This window comes from Kryptolebias marmoratus, linkage group LG21, assembly GCF_001649575.2.
Source record: "Kryptolebias marmoratus isolate JLee-2015 linkage group LG21, ASM164957v2, whole genome shotgun sequence".
NCBI classification, from domain to species: domain Eukaryota; kingdom Metazoa; phylum Chordata; class Actinopteri; order Cyprinodontiformes; family Rivulidae; genus Kryptolebias; species Kryptolebias marmoratus.
The window spans coordinates 10,662,896-10,678,169 of NC_051450.1; the positions used below are offsets into that span (position 1 = coordinate 10,662,896).

At 41.2% G+C, this 15,274-nt stretch overlaps 1 protein-coding gene across 2 annotated transcripts; it reads right to left on the reverse strand.

The window, feature by feature from the left end:
• Positions 1-1,452: 1,452 nt before the first annotated feature.
• ptchd1 (patched domain containing 1) lies at positions 1,453-14,898 on the reverse strand. 2 transcript variants are annotated; one of them, XM_017414041.2, is made up of 4 exons: positions 14,549-14,898; positions 8,704-9,412; positions 3,312-4,012; positions 1,453-3,208 (listed from the first exon to the last, which is right to left on the reverse strand). In XM_017414041.2, exons 1-4 carry the CDS (start codon positions 14,894-14,896, stop codon positions 2,108-2,110), a joined length of 2,859 nt encoding a protein of 952 aa, XP_017269530.1. In that variant the 5' UTR covers positions 14,897-14,898; the 3' UTR covers positions 1,453-2,107. The 2 variants fall into 2 exon arrangements, with proteins under 2 accessions (XP_017269530.1, XP_017269531.1); XM_017414042.3 differs by lacking the exon at positions 14,549-14,898 and adding an exon at positions 12,145-12,746.
• Between the last annotated feature and the right edge of the window lie 376 nt (positions 14,899-15,274).

The following is a 15,274-nucleotide window of genomic DNA, read 5'->3' on the forward strand; positions in this document are numbered from 1 at the left end:
TTATTTACAAATCTGGCACTTGTTGGGTTCCGTACATTTAAGTGATAGAAGTGATAGGAGGCATGATCACAATCGGATTCCTTTGCTTGTGCGTATGCTCATCAAAAAGCCAACTGGTAGCACCCATGGGTTTCATTGTCTTACTGAAGGGCTGTGGCACCTGCACAAAGCCTTACCAACACTTTCATTCAGACATGTGACAAACTGCCACATGGATTAACAATAGCAAGCACTCCCACGCTCATACCTTCGATTCTGAACACAGAGTAAAAAGCACCTAGCTCTGGTCCCTCCACAGGGAAAATTAAAGGAAGTTGAAAGAGAATGGTACTCACACAGACACAGATCAGAAAAACAAAAAAAAAAAAAAAGAACAAAGGTGTTGGCATCATTTCCTACACAACAAATGGCTCTAAAACCATTATAGCAGTAGGACAAAGACATCACTTCATTTATCACAGTTGGGGGTCTTTGTGTTGAGTTCAAGTACATTCTTTTGTCACAGATATTGGTAAGGCGAGATCACACAGTACATGGGGTTGTGTTGCTGTTGTTTTTCTGAGTCCATTTTATGTATAAGAACATTAGCATTATCTCAATAAGCTAACCATCCATAACTGTAAAGCATCTAATGGTTGGAAATGCATATAAAATTTTCTTTTTTTCTAAGATTCTGAAAAACGTTGCAGAATCGAAGTGTAGATTCAATAGAAACAGATGGCTTCCTTGGAACAAAACCTTTTTACTCTGAACCAGCATTTCATGATTTGCCTATGTCATAATGACATGATTAACTTCCTTTGGACTGAACTTTTCATGCTGAAACCAAAACATATAGTTGGCAGTAAAATGAGAAATACATTAATTTATTCAAGGGCTAACATTTCACGCCTTCTCCACATGATTTAGTTAAGTCCATAAAAAAATCCAACACTTACAACTATATGTGCCTTCTAACACTGCAGGTATTCAGGTATTTGAACATTTGTTTAGACTTTTAGACATTCTATGCACTGTGAGTTCTTAAATTTGTTTTGTACAATTTCTAACTTAAAATAAACACATTCATACCACATTTTCTACATTAATGGGGTGGTGTATTTCTTTGCAAAGAAAGTTTTGTACAGTTGGGTTGTTTTTTTTTCGGTAGTCTTGAACTGCAGTGTTTTGACAGAGACACCAGCTAATTACAGTGTGCAGCCATGAGAATTATCAAAACACAAGAAATAGTTCAAACTGCTGTCTCCTCGCTCTACAACCATACTGCACACACAGTAAGGCTCCTTCTGGAGAATATATTCATTGACAATACGCCATCTTTCCACAAGGTTGTGAAAACTAGTGAATTTAAACAAGTATGTTTTCTTTTCTTTGATTTGCTGCTTCGTTTAACAAATACTCATGAACTGCTGATTACTTTTTTTTTTAAAACACTGTGATTTGAGGCGGCACTGGTCAAGCATGACTGCATTTGTCTGTAAACTGGTTACTGTACCTTCACACAATCAAAAAAAAACAAAACAATAAATGCTCTTTTATCTATGCTTTTATAAGAAATACTGCAAACCATATTTAGTTATTTTGATTTTATTTGTCCAGCATTAAAGTAGAAATACTCAAGTTATACATTTGATTGCCTCATGTTACTGAAGCTAAAATTGTGCAACATAATATGGCAAACAGACAGCAGAAGGCAAACAAAGTTATCAGATCTCAAGCAAGTTTTGGAGAAGTGAAAGGTGTTGCACTTCCTCTGTGATTGCATTCAGGCTCTTTCTCACACTTGTGATTGTTTTTGGGGGAACTCATTTGCATGCCACACAGTATTAGTAACAAGCATGAAACCATGGTGACATTGCATCAAGGACCTGCCTTTTTCTTTCTTGTCTTCATTTGATTCCCTTTAAACCTGCCCACTTTTTTTCTTCACTCTCTATGCTTGTTTCTACTTTTTTTCTGTTTATTTCACAATCCTTATGCTCCAGTCTTCGACTGTGTCAGCATTCTCCTTAGCAGTAAGCTTTGAGGCTGGACCACACTGAGATGGCTCCCAGATGGCAGTCACCATAGCAACACTTGAGCCAAAATAAACCCCATCATTCCATGCTCAAACAGTGGTAATTTGGTCCACTACTCTAGTGCTGTCATTCATTTCAACACACTCCACCTCCTGTCTCTGGCCCTCCCTTCCTGGACGGTGGTCTCTGCTCTTGGAGGGGGGTAGGAAGGTGAGGAGGGTGGGCAGGAAGGCCAGCGTGTGCAGGGCCGAGCAGCCGGCCGTGAGAGTGAGGCAGCGAAAAAGTGTGGATGTGAGGTTTGAGCGTATAAAACCAACAGGCACCAGGGCGGCGCTGTAGCACACGAGCGTCTGTAAAGAAGGGACGCCGTGTCTCTCCAAAGCTAATCGAACCCAGCGAGTCCTGCTCTCACCCCGACCTGAGGCAAAGCCACAAAGAAGTGGACCACTGCAGTCCGCGGAGTGCCCCAGAGCTGAGATTAGACACAACACAGACATGCAGTCCATCTCCACACCCCATAAAGTCATGAAGCCCAGCACCCCAAACTGGACAGACAGCAGGGTAAGACCTAGCCACACGGACACCAGTGGCTCTACAATGGCCAGGGAGGACAGCCCCAACAAGAAGAGCACCGCCAGCAGTGAGTGTCTGAGGGGGGAGCTGACCGCTGTAGCATACCGGTCCAAGTAGACAAAGGAGGGGTTGAAAATTAGAAAACGAACACGAGAAGTGAGCGACAGGCGACGCAGCGTATCCAGCAGCACTGACATCTCCTCACGCTTGTTCTCCGTCGTCTTGGCGACCAGAAAGATGCGTGAAGCTGCCACATCAGGCTCCTCGCCCTGCCCACGCTCGGCAAATATAATGTCATCCTCAAAGTGGGCGAACTGTGGCTCGCGGAGGAAGGAGTGGCGCAGTGTGTGGGTGAAGTTCTCCCGTGGCTGGCTGGTGGACTCGTTGCGGTCCAACAGGTAGTTCAGGTAAGCCTCCAGCCAGCTGATTCTCTGGAAGCCTTTGGCGTACTCCAGCAGGTCCCGCTGTACTGAGGCATTCCAGTAGGGGGCACTTTCATAGATGTAGAATCCAATCACAGGAGAGTATGAGCTGAAGTAGCGCTGCTGGGCACGTGTGTACAGTACTGTTGCTGTATCCATGGCGACCAATGCACTTGGGTCAGACCCTTGGGTCACCTGTTGGCAATAGAAACATCTGTAACAGATCTTTTGTGTTTATATCATATTAGTTCATGTAAAATTATTTCATTGTTGTGCAGTTTTAACATGTGATTCTCACCTGTAGGAACCCCATCAATGCAAAGGAGATGTAAACCAGGTACAGCAGAACTACAAAGGGTTTAACATAAGTGTTGGTGATCCAGTCGCCATAGCAACGCCGCACACATCCCAGTAAAAGGTGCGAATCCTGAGGATGAGAGTCCATACTTGCTGTGGAATGAGTGTGAGAGTGCGGATGTGTGTTTGTGGAGTTATTTAGATGTCCGCGCACACCGGAGCTGTTCGGCGTGAGCGTCTCCGTGTGAGATAAGTTCGAGTTTAGCGTCTGAGTGTGGCCAACTCCGTGTGGCAGGTTGGTTGATTGCGTTTCATCCTGGTAACGAGTGTACATCAAACATCGGTACCAAGCTGGTTTAGAGTCCAATCGGTCCTGTTTGGGGACTCTCCGGCAGAAGCAGCCGTGTCTGTACCGGGTCTCCAAGTAGCCCGTAAACACCAGACAAGAGCTGTAAAACGACAACATGTAAACATAGCTGATGCTGATAGTGAGGGCAGCGGTGCGGCAGAAAAGCCGGACCGCTTCCATGTTGGTGAGTGGCGAGGCGGCCAGGCCTAGAGTCATCAGGTGGATCATAGTGGATCCGGAGAAACGCAGCATGACATCCTCAAACACACTTGCCACACGCTCTTTCACGTGCTGGTCCTCCCGTGTTCGCCTCCATGACGACAGCATCTCAAAGGAACCGAAGAGCCCGTGGCCTGTCAAGATGTGGAACACTAATTAAAAACATCAAATTACACAAAAGATGAAACCAGAACATGTATTAAATAAGTCTGTTAAACCAAACAAAGTACTTCAAGTGGTGTCAGTTATATAGTTTTTGTATTTTAACAAAGACAACTTGGATTGGATTACTTATCTTTATGACTCACAGCTTGACTCTTTTGCTTTACATTTACTGCTCTGTTTTAACTGTATAATCAGTTGTTTTTATTGTAAAGGCTAAAAACAAATGATGTGCAATGTGCTATGAACAAACACTATATGTATACAAAGACTGCAGCAACAACAAGAGCCAGTCTAGCCTTTTTATGAATGTTAATATTATCCAACTAAGTGTGGGTAATAAGTGGCGTTTTGCCAGCGAGTTTGGAGTTACTTCAATTTGTGGCAACTGGCCAACTGATGAAAGATTTTAAAGCACTACAAGGTCACATAACATCAAAACTAGCTCAATTCCAGCTAATCAGTTCCTCTTGCCTGGGCATTTTGGTTTCACTTTAGTTGTATCGACATATTCTTTTCAACCAGAGAGCGTAATAATGCTTTTGAACTTTCTCCTTCTGGATACTGTCACACCTCAACCCTGTTTGAAGCCTAGATACATGAAATGACAGAAGCAACACACCATGAAATGCTTTTTTTTTTTCTGTGACTTTGACAGCCACGTCTGGAAACTGGATCCACAGTGCTGCATTAAATGAGCCTCAAATTTAAAATTAAACATTAAGATAACGTTAATGATTTTGTTAAATGTAGGGTTTCTACATTGTTTTAGTTTATACATATATTTAAATGCATGTATGCTTTCTTATACATGTGCTTTCAGTTATCAGATGGCTTTTAGGGTTTTTTTTTACCCCCCCCAACGTGGTTGCCATGGTGCCCATGAGTCACCAATGGTACACGTACACCCCTCCCCCTACAGTGACCTCAACATGGCAAACCACTTACCACCTTAGCAGAGGCACATTGTACCAACACTTTAACGGAAAGCAAGAGGAAAAGTGTGTGAGAAAGATCTGCGGAGTGTGTGTGTGTGTGAGAGCAAGAGTGTGAAAATGACAGAGATATTAGGTCAATGTTGCAGAAAGAAGACAAGCACACAGGGAAGGAGCTGACAACAGTCTTTAGCACAGAAGCTGAGATTTACCATCCTAACATAACACATACAGGCATGAACACACAAGGAAACTATTGGAAATAAGTCGCATTTAGATTTTTTTTTCTTTCCGCTGAAAGTGTTGCAGTCTTTCTCAGTGAAATCTTTTTGATCAAGGATTTGCAATGCTGGTAATTGTGACAGGAGTCGAAATGTGCAGACATCCAAACACTATTTCTTTAAACTAATGAACAGAAAGGTTTCAAACAATAGGAAACCAGCCTACAAAGACAATCATCCTAAATGCATGTGCTTTTTTTTCTTACACAAAAATTTCTTTAAAAGGTACCTGACCATGCCTGTAATTTAGTTATACTCAAGATTTAATTGGTGTAATTTATCATTTTTAATCAATCTAACAGTGTGTTCTGTCTATAAATCAATCTGATTTGTACATTTTGCAGGATCCAAGGAGTAATTTTCTTCTTGTGTCGATTCATAAAAAAAAAAGAAAAGTCGAATAAATATATATTTTAGTTGGTGACATTTTAGCGAATCAGACATATTTTAAATTCAGCAAGCTGCAGTGAACCAAAGTAATCATTTCACATCAGTTTACCTTCCTTCCTTTGGATTTTGAACAACTTTGTGTCATTTGTGCAAGATTTCCAAAATAACAAGCCCTTTATCAAACAATCCTTGTGTCTGATTCAGAAAGAATGAGAGAAATGTTACGGGTTCAGATTTTTGAAATGTGTTTTTTATTCTGTGAATAATTCAGTCTGTCACAATTCGACATCATCCTCTCACCCTTTCACTCTCTGCCCACTTGCGTCTTCCTCCCCCGCGTCAGACCGTCTTAAGTATATTTTAATTTTATTTTTAGTTGAAACAATCTTTTCCAAACCCGCATCTGGTCAGGCTTCATAGAAAGCATCTCTTCTGCACTGTTTTCCTGTTTTTTCCTGCTAATTCTGCAGTTGATTAAAGCCCTCGCAGACGTACTAACCACCCCGCCCTCCTCCACCCCCACCCCCCACACACACGCACTTCTTTTGTACTTTTTTCAGGCCAATTTGCCGTTTTATTTTTGCGCCACGAGAAAAACAAACAATCAAGCAAAGAAAAATCAATTTACCAACGTAATCTAGTTCTGAACAAACTCAAAAGAAAGAGTTGCCAGTAATATAAATAATCATCATAACATACAAGTTTTGCTCTCATATTTAGTACATTATTTTTCCAGAGATTCCTGCAGATACTGATGGTACATTTCACACCTTTTTTTACATAGAAATAATAAAGTATTCATCAAATTTACCATAGCTTGTGGTTTAGATTTTTCTTTCTTGTTTTTTTGGGGGGGGGGTTTTTGTCGTTATTCAAGCCCAATTAGTTTTAGAGTTTTCTCTTTGTTATGGATGAATTTCTTTCACTTACCTTTCCCTTGTGTTTTGTTTTGAGAAGAGCTTTTCCTGTGTGTAAAAATTTGCTTTAAGTCACAGGTGTCAAACTCCATTCCTCGAGGGCCACCCTCCTGCATGTTTTGGACGTGTCCTTGCTTTAAAACACCTGGTTTAAATGGATGACTTGTGGAAGATCTTTTGGTGAATGTGATGATTTGGTGAGGAGGTAATTAAACCATCTGAATCAGATGTGTTGGAGCATAAAAACCTAAAACTTCCAGGACAGTGGCCCTTGAGGCCTGAAGTTTGATACCCCTGGTGTAGGCAAACCATGTGTGTGTACACGATTACGTTTGTAATTCAGTGATCCACTCAGGGGTCGACAGTTTTGACTACAGCCATAGGTGGCTATATTACACTGATTTGTCAACTGTAGTTTCAACCACCTTTTTGTACACTTATCTTGCTTGTAATAGTTACTACTTCTACTACTGGATTTCCTGTCTTTGCAAATTTTAAGCTAGTTGTTTCAAACTAGCCTGAAACCTGGAATAAAGTGTGTAGCAAAATATAAACATGCTTGTACATGTGCAGCTTGATTGACACTGACTTATAAAATCAGAGGAGCAAAGGTCAAAACGTCCTGCAAGAGACGGAATCCAAAATGTCCTTCTTTTAGGCTCACATCTGCACTAATGCCTGGAGCAAAGTTCCCTAATCCTGCACTTAAGGACTCACCGCTCTGCATGTTTTAGGTGTTTTTCCTGTTGATTCAAATGAAAGAATAACTTCCATCAGCTTGTCACCGGTGTTGCAAAGGGACAGAAAGTTTCTCGTAAATTTCCAGATATTTTCCATGGCAGGTTAAGCTGGGGAACTTTGAAAGATCAGAGAGTTTTGCAACTCCAGTTGTCAATCATCTCCAGAAGATCCCTGTGAGTGACCCATTAAAGCAGGGCAACATTAAAACATACATACATAACAGTGGAGCTCGTTTTGAGGATAAGGACTGGGAAAGTCTGGGTAAAGGTGTGAACCATCAATGAACTTGTTCGCTTTTGGACTTGTCTTCTCCTGGGACACATTCATGAAGACCACATCTGCGAACATACAAAAGTCTAAACAGCATTCAGATTAAGCATAAAACTAAGAGGATAGGGAGCTAAATTGTGGAATAATGATGTACAAAAACTATATGATTTCTGAATACTTACAAATATTTGTTGAATAAAATACAAAATTCACATTGTCCAATTATCTCATCTTTCAATATCTTCCTTCATTTAAAGGTTTGACTGATGCTCTTTTTAATTACAGCTGTCAGCACCAGATGTGACTCACTTTTGTGTGAGAGTAAACAAGTTACAACACTGCAGCTCTGCCAAATGGATCAATTACTGCAAAAGCATATGGACCTTCACCTCTGCTGTGTAAACCAAATCTAAAATGTTCCTTTATTCATAAAAACAGTAAAGCAGGAAAATGGAAATTTCTATTTGATATTGCAGTGCCATAGCAGCATGAATCTCTAGAACAAGCATAACATTTTTCCGTAACAGGACCAAGCTCTAAAGCAGTCCTTTATTTATTCTGTGTAACATCAGTTTCTAACCGTATTAAAAGATACTCAATGCTCACATGCTATGTCATGGTATGGAATTGAAAAACAAACTTGTGAAACTTATTTATGTTCTAGATATGTTCAAAACTACAGATAAAGAGCTGCAACTTTGAAGCTTAGTTATTGGGTAAACGTCAGTTCAGTTTTGACTTTTGCCTCAGGTCAGAAAATGTGTTATTTGTTCCATCATCCACCCCCTTGGTAGGTTCGTGCACCACTACTTGTCAGTCATTTTGACAATCTGTCTACTTTGAGATGGCTTTCAGCCAGAGGCCTCTCTAAAATGAATCACAAGACGAAGTGGAAGACCAGATGTAGGAACTGAGAAATAAAAGCAGAGGCAGTGTTAATCATCGTTCCCACCTGCCATGAAATATTGTTAGTTTCTTCAAATTTCTGCGCACCTTTTATGTGTTACTGCTGTCGCTAAGACAACCAGCTGAAAGGCAACAATCCAAAAGTCCTGAACAGTTTTGACAGTCCTGTGTCCTACAAATGTGGATGTTATTTAACATACAAAAATCTAAACTTTCAACTTACCGAGCATGACAAAAGGGATTCCCAGATATGTAGAGTTGTACGTGGCTCCTGTCAGGTTCAGTATTCCAGCAGCAGTGAGGCCCGACAACGTGACTGACAGCAGCGCCAACAGTCCCAACCAGGGTTTGGACCTCACACAGTCCCTCATGGAGCTGCAGAGGATGGCCAGCACCCCGCATACCCCCAGGCTGGCCAACAGGGGTCGACGTGCCAGCACAGTGGAGAACTGGAAATCTGTCCTCAGAGAGGATGACGTGGATGAGTAGAGCCCCAGTTTTGGATGCAAAGCTCCAAAGTGCTTCAACTCGGCACAGAAGGCTTTTTCCCACTGGCTCGCTACTCGATCCATTAAGCCGCTTCGGGATTGGAGGTAGTAGGTGAGCTGCACTGCCCTGGCAGAACGAACGCCCTCTACTTTGGACCCCGTCCCCTGAATTCGCACTGCTCCACCCCAGCCCTGAACGCCACCCAGCTGGTGGCCGATGTATGCTTTTCGCCCATCTGCCAGTTGGGTGATCGGGTACCTCAGGACCGGGATGGTTTGGTTGGAGGCACGAGCTGACTGAATCTTCTCCATGGCACGAATGATGTCATCGATGATGCAGACGTTCTTGTCATCGGGGAGACAGAGGTAGGAGAAGGAGTAGTTGAAGCTGTTGAAGCCTGTGGCCGGGACTGTCACCTGCATCTGGTAGATCCGTCTGTGCAGCTACGAGTGGACAAAACAAGAAACAGAAGGGTGTTTTCAATGAGCTGGAAAAAAAAAAGTTTCATGTGTGGGTGTCTCATTTGCCAACTTTGTGTTCTGGGAATGTTTTAGTGAGATGTGCGGGGGAGTTTCTGTGTGTACGTCCTACTCAACAGAGTAACAATAGTTGTCTCAGTGTTCTACCCAGTTTTTAAGATAAGATGACAAGAGAGCCGGCACCAACTATGCTGGTTACCAAGCAACAGCCTGATGCCAGTCTCGGGCATAGTGAACATCAACAGAGCTGACTCCCACCTCATGAGCTGCACTAACTTAGAAGAAAGTATCTGTTTCTGCAATGATGTCACCTAATGAGGCTTTTGTTTTCAGACTTAAAGATCTAAGATTAATTGCAGTAATGTCAGTTTAATTGTTATCTGCTGCAATAATTCCTGTGAACTATTTGTTGTCACTCCTACTCTCCCACTCGAGATAAATTAATAGTCCAAATCCAAAAGGTTTAATCACAGGGCACGCTAAGTCTATTTTGCTGTCTTAAATGAGAACAAGATTAATTTATAAGAACTCTCCTGCTGTATATAAAACTCTATGATTTTTTTTTTTTTATCTACAATGAGGACGGACAACTAGATACAACAGGAAGCACAAAACTCAACTTTCAGCCCAGGATATAGTGTGCAATTACCTCATGTCATGAGATGGCTCTGGTTGGTGTCTACCATGTGAAAATAATGCATGCAGTCATGGTAGAGAGGAAATAAGCTGCTTTTAATTCAATTGTGGGACATGATGAAATAAAATAATGGGTTCTTACCAGCTTTAAAAACAAGAGAACATCAACCTCAGATCTACAAAACTACACGGAACCAAACACATTTCATTATTTACCAGAAAATAAGCAAACATTTAGTAGTTAGTGCAAATACCATTCTCTAGGGTTCCATCTACCACTATATTTTGATTGTCTTTTTGACTATTAATTTGAAATCACAATGTTATTTGTTAAATTAATCCCCTACAAATTTTCAGAGCTCTTACAAAAGCCTAAATCAGGTGTCACCATTTAAAGTAACAAAAATAGAAAGAAAATGCTGTAGTTAGAGTTCCAGTATATCAAGTAACACTATCTAGCTTGCTACAGACATCATATTGTTGGTTATTTGTGTTAAGGAAGATCAACCTTGATACCAAATGGAATACAATGGAAAAACATCAAAAGAGAAACAGTTACTGTTGTAGCTATAAAATGTTTCTTTTACTAAATAAATTACCTTTGTGAGAATATTTTGAACCCTCAAAACATCCAGTTTACTGGGTCAAATAGCTGTCCTAAAACACAAAGAGACTCAGGACCCTAGTCCTTAGCATGAGCACACAAAACGGAGCAATGAGATAAGTGGGTCATATAACGGTGATGGTGTGATCACCTATTTAAACTTATAGGTTTCAGCAGTTTGTTGCTCAGGAGCATCCAGATGTGTTATACCAAAAACCAAGCAAAGACATCATCAGCAATTATTTTTTAAAAGAAAACCGGTCTTGCTGCCAATCGATCAAAAATGGCAAATGGACTGTACTTACATCACGCCTTTCTCGCCAATCAGGCTACTCAAAGTGCTTTACAACACAATCTGTGCCCTCATTTACACACATTCATACAGCACTCTGCTACCTCTCTACAAAACTAATCTGAATAACGCATTCTATGAAGGCTAATCAGTGCTTTAAACTTCATTCATACACCAATGGGGTATACATCAGAGGCAGTGAGGGCTTCAGTGTTTTGCCCAGGAACACTTCATCATGTGATTCCTGCCAGAAATCAAACCACCAACTCTCTCATTGGAGGACAACTGCTCTAACCACTGATCCACAGCCACCCAGGTTAAAAAGTTCAATTTCAAACCATTTTGGAGCCCTTCATATTACAGTAAGAAAGAGTAAAGTATTTAACACAAGTGCCGATGTTCAGATAAATTAAAAAAAAGGATCTATTTCAAACTGGCCTCAATTAGCAGGTAAAATGTTTAAAATTAATAACATTAGAAAAAATCTAAACAAGTATGGGTTATTTGAAAAGGCAGCAGGAGAAAAGTCAGTTCTCTTATAAACCATTAGTTTGGCTCAGCTTTGCAAAGTTGCTTCGGAAAAAATACATTAAGACTTCTGGAACTGATGCAGGAAATGTCATAATTATGTCAAACTTTAACCATCGTGCTTTGTGATAATACATGCATATTGTTGCATACTAAGTCATTTGCCAGAGCTCTGAAAAACAGGCTTTAGAATGAAAACAAATAAAAATTACTGCAACAAAGACTGAATTAAAAGTTGTGTTTTTTCACTATACTTTCAAATCAAATGAGAGTAGAAACAAATTATTCCGTGCTGATGTATATTTTAAAATAAAGCAAAGAGTAATAATTTATGAACCACCAAGAATTTAAATACCCTAATATAATTCAGTCAATGGGCATGACTCAGGGCTCTTAATGCAAATTAAAATCCTGTCTGGTCCTTTTTCCTCACTAGCGCTGACATCACTTTCTCTGGCTTGCATGCAACAAGTCCTGAAGTATTGTCAATGGGATGGTAAAAAGCTGGCAGGGAAACGCTAAAACACACACGGAGATGGCAGGCCTCGAGTAAGCAGAGGCACAAAAGAGAACAATTATAGAATCTCGATTCTTGCAGATATCATCAGATTATGTAACAGTAGATGAGTCTCTAACCTTTTTGTCTCTTGCAGCCTGTTAGAGAGAAATGATGCAGAGCTCTGAAACAGCAGTTGTGGTCTGCAGACAAACTCTCAGCATATAAGTAGGTCACAACAATATTCATTACAAAAAGAAGAAAGGGAAAAAAGAAATGCGCTTTTAGAAACTCAACTCAAACCATACCTGTCACAGGCCTGTCAGTCAGCAAACGCTTTAGCCACTTACGCCACATGCATCATAGCTCTGTCAACATCCGGACAGAGATGGCTTGCGATTAAGATGCTGTGTGAAAGCAGGCTGCACCTGCACTCTCCTTCATCCCTTTGCATTTTTACGGCCGCATGGAGGTTTGTATTCAGAGCTGGATCCCGCAGAAGGCTGCAGCCTCAGTTTCTCAGAAAAAAAACAAGAAGCCAAATTATCATATTGTCTGTCCTGGCAGTTTGTGTTTCTGTGGGAGATTCAACAAGTCCTTATAAAAGGTGCAAAGTATTTCAAGGTCTACTACATTTTTTAATTATTTTCATGTCACGCTTAAGAGTTGGCTTTGAATCTCTCCTGTAGTACAAAAAAGGTGGGCGACAAATAAGGACAATGTCAATGTCGAATTTATTTGCAAAGCACATTTAAAACAACAGCAGTTGACCAAAGTGCTTCACAATTTACGCCAACCATCAAACATAAAACAAAGATTAAAACAATAAAAATAAAACAGAAATATTAACAGTAAACAGAAAACAAGTTGAGTAAAAGTATCAGGAAAAACAACAACGCAAGCTGAAAACAGATGTGTTTTTAAAAGAGATTTAAAAAGAAGAAGCAAAGATGCTTGTGTAATGTCAGAGGGCAGGTTGTTCCAAAGTTTAGGTGCCACAGCCTAAAAAGCCTGATCATCTCTGAGCTTCATCGTGGTTTTTGGGAGAACCAAAAGCAGCTGATCAGATGATCTCAGTGCCCGGGAAGGAACATAAGGTTGAAGTCAGAGAGATATGGGGATGGAGCCCATGTAGTTAAGTTAACAAGAGAAGTTTAAAATCAATTCTATGACCCACAGACAGCCAGTGAAGGGAGGATAAAACTGGTGAAATGTGTTCAAACATTTGTGTTCCTGTTAAAAGCCGAGCCGCAGCATTTTGAACAAGGTGCAGACGTGAAAGGGAGACCTGACTGACCCCAACATAAAGTGCATTACAATAATCAAGTCTGGGTGTAATAAAGGCATGAACTACTTTCTCAAGGTCAGGTCTAGTTAAGACAGGCTTAAGTTTAACTATCTGCCTAAATGAGAAGAAACTCTTCTTTAAGACAGAGTTGATCTGCTTATTAAATTTAAAATCAGTCCTAAAAACACCCCCAGATTAGAAACAGACTGTTTAAGATATGGCTCAAGAGAACCAAGATTCACAGGGAGAGATCCCGACATAGAGCTAGGGCTGAACAAGATCCCTTCAGTTTTATCATCATTAAAACTTAAATAAATGTACGCCATCCAGGCCTTAATGTTGTTCATACATTTCAACAGATGATTTATAGAACTATTACAACATTTCAGGGACAGATAAATCTGGCAATCATCAGCGTAACAATGAAAGGAAAGATTGTGCTTCCTTATAATAGACCTCAGCTGAAGCAGGTAATGAAAATAAAAGTCGCCCCAGAATCGAACCCTGCGGAACTCCGCATGTAAGAGGTCCAGAAGTGGAAAAAACATTACCAACATGAACACAAAAGCGCCAGTCAGTAAAGAAACGTGTTTGTTCGTCTGCCACAATGGCTAAATATTTCATGAACCACTGGACAGATTGCAACTCAGGTGCAACTCTCAAAAAGTAATCATTGGACGCACAACTGATAAACCTTTGGAGTCAATTCAATTCAAGATGGCCGCCACAGACAACGGATCATAGAAAACACACAAATGACTACAGTTTTAAAGATATAGGGCTAAGATTCAGTGTGGTAGGAGCTAAGAGTCAGCCCCAACATATACTCCAAACACTACACATTGTATAAGCTCTTTCCCTAAAACTTTGGCATTAACTGCTAGAGTCAACCCTTTTGTCTGTTAGCAAAATATCTCTAGAACTACAGGACAGATTTTAATGAAACTCAATCATTGGGTGCACAGCTACAGCTGATTACCCTTTGGAGTCAAGCCAATTCGAGATCAGAGCCAGAGTTAATTGAGCTCAGAAATTGCGAAAATGACTATAACTCAGTCATTTTTGCAAGTGTTGAGCTAAAATTTGATGCGGTAGTAGCTGAGAGCCATTCAAACTCTGGCATTAAAGGCCATGGGCGATATGCAATCCTTCCTTTCTTAATTTATTTATCTCTGGATCATGATTTCCACTTTAATAACAAAATCTGGATTTTAGTGGACTTCTCTCAAACTCTTTGAGTGTGTTATTTTTTTTACCTGTAGGATAGTCTCCAGGTGAAGCGGGTCCAGCACGCTCCCCTTGCGGGCTGTGATGATCACGCGCCCGTAGCGGCCCGCTGTCTGCAGGTCGGAGTAGAGCGCGTGCCTGGAGCGGTTCACGGGGAACAGACTCTCCACCAGGTTGCCCTCGATCTTGGCCAGGCTGTGCTTGGGCGCGAGCAGGCTCTCCACGTCCTCCTCCACGCGGTACCGGCTGAAGCTGGCGCCCAGCAGGATGGACAGGAGCACGGGAGCCGAGGCGAAGAACACCGGGTGGCCGGCCACGAAGCGGCCGAGCGCGTGGAAGCAGGTCCCGAGTCCCGCGTGCAACACCTGGCGCAGCATCCTAGCGCAAAGCCCCCGAGCGCCGCCGAGCATCAGGGGTCGCCGGACGCATCGGTGGGCTCCAGTCTCGGGTCTGTCTGGCTTCGGGGAGGCGACGCCGGGGTGGTGGGAGGATTCTTCCCCCGGAGCAAGAGATCACCAGCCGGGGAGAGTCCGAGCCTCCCCGCTTTCCTGGAGTTCTCTCATCCGCTGGAAATAACAACAACAACAACAACAACAACAATAATAATAATAATAATAATAATAATAATTCACACACACAGACTGTCAGGTTCAGGTATAACAACAACAACAACAACAACAATAATAATAATAATAATAATAATAATAATAATAATAATAATAATAATAATAATAATAATAATAATAAAAGATCTG